The following is an 8,908-nucleotide window of genomic DNA, read 5'->3' as shown; positions in this document are numbered from 1 at the left end:
GGGTAATACATTTTATTATATTATTATTTATAATTATACTGTACATTGTTATATTATTACTATATTATTTTACTATTTTTACTATCATATATCTTCTTTTCTAGACTATTAAGAGAGCAAGGAATATATTGCCCTGTTAAGAACTTGGCAAGTAAGAGCTGTAAAAAAATGAATGTGAAATGAGCATCAAGTAAATTTTTTCTTTATTTTATTCACATTTAAAGAAATAGAATTTAACTATTAATTCTCAAAGTAGTACCCCTGATAATCAGTGTATTTTGGGTGGTCTAAATAAAATGCTTCAGGAGATTATTCTTTCTAAAAGTGAAAGGAATAGCTTTATTTCAGCTTAACAACACAATATTAAACCTTGTGGCCAGCAGCACAATTTAGTCTCAACTGATTCAGTGGAGTTCAAATACAGAGCTGGGGATATAGAAGGTCAGCAAACCAGTGGGAAGGCTGCAAAAAGTTGTTACCAGGATTTTCAGAGAATTTTTTGGCCACAAGAGTAAAGTTCTGTTGGTGTTTTCATGATTACCATTTTTAAATTAAAGCCAATGAATCAGACGGTACCATACTTTCCACCAGTAGGCTGCTTTGGGACATCATCTTCACCAATAAGAATTTGGAAGTTCATAGAATAAACTTCTTATTCACAAGATTAGAAAGCAAATCCCAACAACCTATCCCTCTGCACTTCTGCTCTACTCAGCTATAGGATGGTCACAGCCTCAGGGTTTTTTGGTGCTATGATCTTTGCTGAGAAGAAAAAGAAAGGGAAAAGAATTTGTAAGAGGCAGAGTGGTGCTTTTCAAAGTGCATCACTTGTAAAGGGCAGGAAAGGGAACATGCTTCATAAATATTATGCCAAGTACAGAAGTGACCATGACCTAAGTTGGGCTGGGTTAGGAGGAAACACTGGTAGAGGCCCAAGACCCATAGCCCAGGGGCCACATGTCCACGAAGGCTCATCACACCATGTCCTGCCTCCCAACTGCCCTGGAGAATCAATGCCACACTTCTTGACTGAGTTATGGTGTATGTCTTGGATGTGCAGGGGCAAAAACGTATGGAGAAACTTGACCCTGTCTGTGCCTCCTGGAATCTTTAATCTGTAAAGGAAGAGGTAGCCAAAAAAAGTGTTTAAGTCTGTGTTTGTGTGTGTAAATAAAACAACACATGATGAATATATTTAACATAAATAAAATAAAGATGGCAAGCTAAACTCAGTCTGATTCTTTTTTTAGAATTAAAAATATTTTTATTTTTTGAATGGAAAGTAGCAAGAAAGCATTCAGGTGCTACCAGTGCCTTTAAGGATTTCTCTGTTAAATACTTTGCTACCTAGGAAAGCATTCAAGGCCAAGGACCATGAGATTTTTTAGAATGGAAGGGAAATAGAGTGAAGGGATTGCTGAGCAAGCTGGCTACCAAGTGAGGCATGGAGACCTCAAGGGCACAGAAATTTCAGAAAGGGAAGTGGAGGGGAGTTTGCCTATCTCCCAGTTCCACCTTGGGCTGTCCTGGCCAGGGACAATGATACTTGCTTTACTGCTTTAACACAGACAGGATCTTGCCTGGTCATATCTCTTTCAGCCAGCTTCTTTTTAATAGAACACAATATGGGTGGAGCAGCCATAGCCACAGAGGGCCGAACAATGTCCAAAGGGTGTAGTCTACTCAGGGCTGTTCCTTCTGTGCTTGTCTGGCAAATCCAGTCTGATTTCAATGTCTGAATATCACTTTATTATTAATATTTTTTTATGTTTTTAATTTGAGGGAGAGGGTGAGGGAGAGAGGCAGAGGGAGAGAGACAGAGAAAGAGATGGAGACAGAGAGAATCTTAAGCAGGCTCCATGCTTAATGCAGAGCCTGACCAGAAAGGGGGAGGGGGGTGTTGATCCCATGACCCCTGGGATCATGACTTGAACCAAAATCAAGAGTCAGGCTCAATCAACTGAGCTGCCCAGGTGTCCCTGAACTTCTTTTGACTTGGCTAATTCCTGGTGATACTTCTACATTTGTTAATATCTTCGGCATTTATCCCTATATCTCAGAATCTATCCATATTATATACAAAATGTTTGTACTCATGATTTTTCTTTTCTTTTCTTCTCTTTTTCTTTTTCTTTTTTTAGAGAGAAGAGCATATGTGCGAGAGTGGGGAAAGGGACAGAGAGAGAGAGGGAGAGAGAATCCCAAGCAGGCTCCATGCATAGTACAGAGCCCAATGCAGGGCTTGATCCCATGACCCTGGGATTATGATCTAAGTCAAAATAAAGACTCAGATGCTCAGCCAAGTGAGACACCCAGGTGCCCCTGTATTCACAATATTTAATAAGCATTCATTTTTGTGTCAAAAATATGACATATAGAAAGAACAAGAGTTATATTTTAGAGTAGATAAAACAAATTTGCTGTGAAGAAGTAGCAAAACTAGGTGCCAAAGGAAAAAATGCTCAGAGAAATGGGATTAATATGAAGTTCTATGTCTGATGACACAAAACATCCATTTTTCTTATCTGAGTTTGAAATTGTGGAATTATAAGATATTATAGTGAGAGTGAGAGTGAGAGAGAGAGGAGAGAGAGGGAGAGGCTAGTGACCACACATACCATGAGGATTTTAGCAAGCAAAGAATAATTAAGTGAAACTTATTTTATCCTTTTTTATAGATGATGTCTGAACAAAGTTAAAGGTCACAAATTACTGATAAATTTTTCCAAATTCATTTAAAAAATTTTTTAATGTTTTTTTAAAAATTTATTTCTGAGAGAGAGAGAGAGAGAGATAGCGTGAGCAGGGGAGGGTCAGAGAGAGAGGGAGACACAGAATCTGAAGCAGACTCCAGGCTCTGAGCTAGCTGTCAGCACAAAGCCTGACGCGGGGCTCAAACCCACAAACCGGGAGATCATGACCTGAGCCAGAGTCGGATGCTTAACCGACTAAGCCATCCAGGTAACCCGTCCAAATACACTTTTAAAGTCAGTTACAAAATCTAAAAAAGGTCCAAGATTTTACCCTTTGTCTTTGAAGGACTGATCGGTTATAACAAGGATCAATACTGTTAACATGGGTGGATATCTATAGGCAGCTGGGATAAAGTGCCCAGGTCACTAAAGATAAAAGCATCTAGGACACTGTAATGAGAGACTCTGGTGTCTCTTGCACAGATAGATGTTTGATGTGCTACGTATAAAAGATATGATGGAAAATTTGTTCTCCCCATACCAAATTATCCTTATTTCCCTAAAGGAGTCACCAAACAGTGACACTTTTTTTTTTTTTTTTTTTTTCTACCTTTTTTGAATTGATATTCCTACACCTGACTTTTAATTNTACCTTTGTCTGGGCATCCACATTTGCCCCTTGGTTTACGAGGACTTCAGCCACATTCACTCTGTCTTCTTGAGCAGCCAGGTGGAGAGGGGTCAGGCCACTCTGCAAAAGATTCAAAAAGATTCATTTTAGAGAAGGTAACATAGCACACATGGCATGTATGAGCAACTATTTGTGAATTCTAGGAGAATAAGCCTAGAATTCTTAAATTAAAAAATTTTTTAAATGTTTATCTTTAAGAGGCAGAGCATGAGTGGGGGAGGAGCAGAGAGAAAGGGAGACACAGAATCAGAAGCAGGCTCCAGGCTCTCAACGGTCAGCACAGAGCCCAATGCAGGGCTCGAATCCATGAACTGTGAGATAATGACCTGAACCAAAGTTGGGCACTCAACTGACTGAGCCGCCCAGATACCCAAGCCTAGAATTCTTATGTAAAAAAAGAAAAATCTACAAAATATGCTTATATATTAGCACTGTGGCAACACTGTTATCTGCAGGCTTCACGAAAATTTCAAACATTCTCAGAAGTGGAGGGAATGGATTGAACTTTGTGTATTTGTCACAGACTCTATGATCATCAAGGTTTTCCTACATTTGCTTCATCCAGCCCTGTCTCTTGTTCATTCTTTTTTTGTGGAAATATTTTAAGGCAAATCCCAGGTATTAAACCATTTTCCTACTACATACTTCAGTGTTCACTTTTTAAAACTAGAGGCTCTTTTAAAAAATGATATAAAATGATATAATGTCTGGGATTTGCCTTAAAATACTCCCACAAAGAAAAAAATTGTAAATGAATAAACAAAAACTTTTTTGTTGTTAATTTTAAATGAGTAAACAAAAAGCAGCATCAGGTCTGTTAATATAGAAAACAAACTGATTGTTGCCACAGAGAAGGGGTGATGAGAGATTGTGCAAAATGGATGAAAGGGAGTGGGAGACAAAGGCTTCCAGTTATGGAATGAATAAGTCATGGGAATAAAGGGCACAGCACATGGAATACAGTGAATAATACTGTAATAGTGTTGTGACAGGACAGATGTAGATGGTAGCTACACTTGTAGGGAACACAGCATAATGTATAAACTTGTCAAATCACCAAGCTGTACACCTGAAACTAATGTGAGATTTTATGTCAACTATACTCAAAAATAAGTAAATAAATATTTACCCAAAAGACCCTGGGGATACTTTTTTGAAAAATTATGCAGGAATTTCAACAAATGACCATTGGCACTAGTTTTAGCAGAATTGAAAGAAAAATTAGTTAAAAATAAAGTATTGACATATGATGATAATATTTTCTCCACCAAATATTAATACTCAAGGCTGATAAATGTGTTCTCTATGTTGTTTCTTTTTTTTTTTTTAATATTTTTTTATTTATTTCTAGGAGAGAGAGAGAGCGTGAGCAGGGGAGGGTCAGAGAGAGAGGGAGTCACAGACTGAAACAGGCTCCAGGCTCTGAGCTGGCAGTCAGCACAGAGCCTGATGCGGGGCTCGAACCCACGAACCGTGAGATCATGACCTAAGCGAAAGTCGGACGCTTAACCGACTAAGCCACCCAGGCGCCCCCTCTATGTTGTTTCTGAGTAGGAAAGATGGCCTAGGAAATGCAAAATCAATGCTGCACCATGAGAGTTTCCAGGTTATTGAAATGGTGTATGTATTTAATGAGACGGAACCTTTGAAACTGAGGATACCAGAGAACATGCAGGCTACCTGGTTGTTCGAATGGCAAGAAAACATCACCAAGACTGTACTCTGGTTTAAAAATCCTCTGTAGTTATAAAGTGTCTTTTCATGAATAATATTTAGGAGAAAGTGACTTGGTGTTACTGTTTGCAGATTGCTTTCTGTCCCCCAGTACGAGCACAGAGGTTATATCTGAGTCCTGGAAGCCTTCCTTCTCTTCCTCCAGCATCTGTGCAACAGGAGCTTCGGCCGTTGCATCTGTCGGAGGAGAGGTGATTCGGGAGCAGCACCAGGGACGGCACAGAGCCCTCTAGATGTCAAACATGACTTATTCACGGGTTGCCGTCCCATCAAAGAGATTATAGGACTCAGTAAGACTCATTTGCTCTCGGCTTTTTAAATGTTTATGGAATTTGGGAGGAAGCCCACTCAAACTGAAAAGAGAGGAGATGTGAAAAGGAGGACTGATACACTCTGTTGGAATCCAAGAAAAATAAGCTGGGGCCAAGACTGGCATCACCCAACATTGACATAATCTTAGAACAATGTTCCATGTTCTACTTTATTTATTTATTTACTTACTTATTTATTTATTTATTATTTTAATTCCAGTTAGTAAACATACAGCATTCTATGAGTTTCAGGTACATAATATGGCGATTCAACACTTCCATACACCACCCAGTGCTCATCCCAAGTGCACTCCTTAATCCCTGTTTCATGTACCCCCCACCCCCTCCATGTTTTACTTTAGAAGAAATAAATATTTCAGCCATAATATTTTGTAGAGGTGTCATGGTCACCTATTCTAAGTTTGAGACTGTTCAAGACTTTTGAAAATACTTCACTGAGTGAGTGTTTCTCGCAAAGTTTGGGAAAGGTATTCTGGCATGTGACCTACTTTCTCGTGTTCCCCTGTGTTCATGCTGCCTTGTGGGTTACCCACTCTACATGTGGCACAGAGTCACTCACAGCCTTCCTGGGCTTCTCTCTCCATCCTTGTCTCACAAATGTCCTCACTGTTACATTTATGTGCATACCTTCTATGTGCTCACCTCTATTAAGACAATTATAATCCTGCATTTAAATTGTTTCCTTGTCTGTCTTTCTCAAACCACTGTGGCCTTGGCGAGATAAATATCGTATCCTAAATCTTTTTATAACCAGTGTCTAGCATCTAGCATCTAGCACTGAAGCATTTACTAGATGATTAAATCAGAAGAAAAAAAAGCAAACATCTTTGGATAAAATATGATAAAGAGAAACTTATTTTCTGTTCATGATTTTAATTTAAAAGATTTTCTTTTTTTAAGTTTATTTACTTTTGAGAAAGAGGGAGAGCATACACAAGTGGGGGAGAGGCAGAGAGAGCAAGGGAGTCACAGGATTCAAAGCAGGCTCCAGGCTCTGAGCTGTCAGAACAGAGCCTGATGCAGGGCTTGGACCCATGAACCACGTTATCATGACCTGAAGCGAAGTCAGACACCTGTACCAAGTGAGCCACCCAGGCGCCCCCCCCTCATTAAAAAGATTTAAAAACATAATGTGATGGTTGTAACAGCGTCATATGAGTTCAGAAGTTACCTGTTTATCTTTTATAAGATTTCAGCCATTGCTGATTTTAAAAAGTGGCATTTATTTGGAACAGGAGAACACCATTATTTCAGAATATAAACAGCCCTGCTTATTATTTTATTAGCGGTACAAAGGAATAGAGCTACTTGTGGTCTGCAAAATCCACGTGGGAAAGCAGGAACATCAGAAGCGAAACTGTCAAATCAAATGCTAGCACTTCACTAGTAACTTGGGTTTATGGTCTCTTTTCCTTAAAGCTACTGTGAACTTCTGGTAACTAGTCAGAAAAGAAATCAGTGAAAGCAACATTTATTTAGTTCAATAAAAATTTTCACAGAAGTTAAATATTTCTTTCAATATCTATTTTTTAGCAAGGAAATAAAATGTAGTGTTAAGTGGGGAGGTAGAACAGAGGGAAGGAGGGACACTCACGTGTTTATAAAACTGGCAGTTTAGGAAAAACTGACAGAGAATCGTCAGAGTTTCCTTATTGGATAATAAAGTTCTGTTCATTTTCTGTTTTCACATCAGGGCTTATTTCATACTTCATATGGAACATGGCAAGTGGGAAAGGAAGTAAAGATTTACAAATGCCTTCATATTAGATCATTCTGAGATACTGTGAAGTTCTTGAAAGTTCCTTAAGTCCTCATGGGAAGCCAGCTGGTCTGTTTTTTAAAATTTCCCTGGAAGTATCTCTGCTTATTTGGAGTTTTCTTTTTTTCTGGAGGATGCTGGCAATGTCTAGGTTTCCTTGGTTTACTATGTCATATGATCCTCAGAATTTTCTTGCTAATATCCGGTGTACCAAAGCACACACTGAGAGATTCTGAAGTACTTTCAGTGTAAAAAACTTCTGTGATTTTAAGGTGAATACAAGCCTGGATATATATTGCAACTAGTTGACTTGAGAATTTTATTTATTTATTTGACTGAAGGATTAAAAAAAAAGTCACACAGTACTTTGGAATCAAATCTCCTGAAAACATTCACCTATTAACCAATTGCTAAGGTCTATACTGCCTCTGAGAGAATTAATGAGATACAATATTCTGGACCCTTAAAATAGATTCAAATGGACGCCAGAATGTTCTTCACTTTGAGAAGACCAGGTCTTCTACCTTGTCTGTAAGACAAGTTGAATTTTGTAGCAAATTATGGTAAGCCTGGTCTCTATCTGAACCCTTGAAATTAAAAAAAACATTCTGTTTCTAATGGCTGTTTGAAATTGCTCTGTGATTCTTATTAATACAGAGACATGCATAGCTAAAAGGAATGTTTAAAAAGAAAGATATGATACACCAAAAAATATGAGCAATTTGTTTGCTCTATAACAATCACAAAGTATTTTCAAGATATTAAAATTGACTTTAAAAAGTTTTCCCTGTTCTCTTATGTATGTTTTTTGGTCTACAGAATTTGTTAAATTACAACCTTGGGAATTCAGGTTAGTGCAGAATAACCTTCTCCCTAAATTATAAGAAGTCCAAAATTAAGACAGCTATTCTTTTCTTTCTTAAGGAGAAGGTGTTGAATGTTATCTCAGTTAATCTTTATAACATCTCTGCGAAGTAAATATTGTTGTCTTCATTTACTAGATGTCAAAATTGAGGCTCAGCAAGGTCACATAACTTGTCCCATCAAGTAATATATGAAGTAAGAGTTAGGCTTAGGATTCACATCTAAGGGGTCCAAAGCCTCCGTGATTCTAAAACACAGGCTACATATATGAGAAACAAATGAAGTTACTTTTCATTTGGCACCATAAAATGATTGCTATCTTGAAACTCCACTCCAGTATCTGAGCTATGGCCCCGCCATCACCACCTGGTAGAGAAGAAGCCAGGGAGTTTGGATTGTCAAGAAGTTGGGGGCACTGTGTTATCTGAAGGGAAGGGTTAGAAACATCTGTTCTGTGCTTTGAGCAGACCTCAGACTTAAGGTATTAATAAACAGTTTAGCAAATCCAAATTCTCTGATACATGCAATGAGAGGTCGTAACTTCATTAACACGTCTCTGCCAGTTGTGGGCTGGACTTTGCTTTATAAAATTCTTCACTAATAATGGAGATGTCAAATATGAGGACAGAGGAATTTGAAAATATTGAGGAACAGAGACCTCACAAGTTCCCTGAAACTGCCAATTTACATGGAAAGACTAACAACCTTTCCAACCTATTGAATAAAATGGCTACTCTAAATTTCTATTATTAAAATGGACTCTCTGAAGGCAGCACTCTTTCTAATACCTATAGTGTAGGACTTGAAACTGGGAGAGGCAAGGAGTAGGTACCCA

At 38.3% G+C, this 8,908-nt stretch overlaps 1 protein-coding gene and 1 long non-coding RNA gene across 3 annotated transcripts in view; one reads left to right on the top strand and one right to left on the bottom strand.

Annotated features, from left to right (window-relative positions):
• The window catches only part of ANK3 (ankyrin 3), a 338,327-nt gene that overhangs the window by 136,675 nt on the left and 192,744 nt on the right, over positions 1–8,908 (bottom strand). For both annotated transcript variants that reach the window (XM_077770154.1, XM_077770152.1), the window contains exon 18: positions 3,346–3,444. In XM_077770154.1, coding sequence (XP_077626280.1) covers positions 3,346–3,444 — 99 coding nt within the window. The remainder of the gene's footprint in view (positions 1–3,345; positions 3,445–8,908) is intronic.
• The window catches only part of LOC144236503 (uncharacterized), a 173,822-nt gene that overhangs the window by 28,103 nt on the left and 136,811 nt on the right, over positions 1–8,908 (top strand). The gene's annotated exons all lie outside the window — the stretch shown is intronic.

The sequence above is a fragment of the Crocuta crocuta genome, unplaced genomic scaffold, assembly GCF_008692635.1.
Source record: "Crocuta crocuta isolate KB4526 unplaced genomic scaffold, BGI_CrCroc_1.0 scaffold46, whole genome shotgun sequence".
NCBI lineage: Eukaryota > Metazoa > Chordata > Mammalia > Carnivora > Hyaenidae > Crocuta > Crocuta crocuta.
Note: the sequence above shows the minus strand (reverse complement) of the source record. Positions and strands in the feature narration are given on the sequence as shown.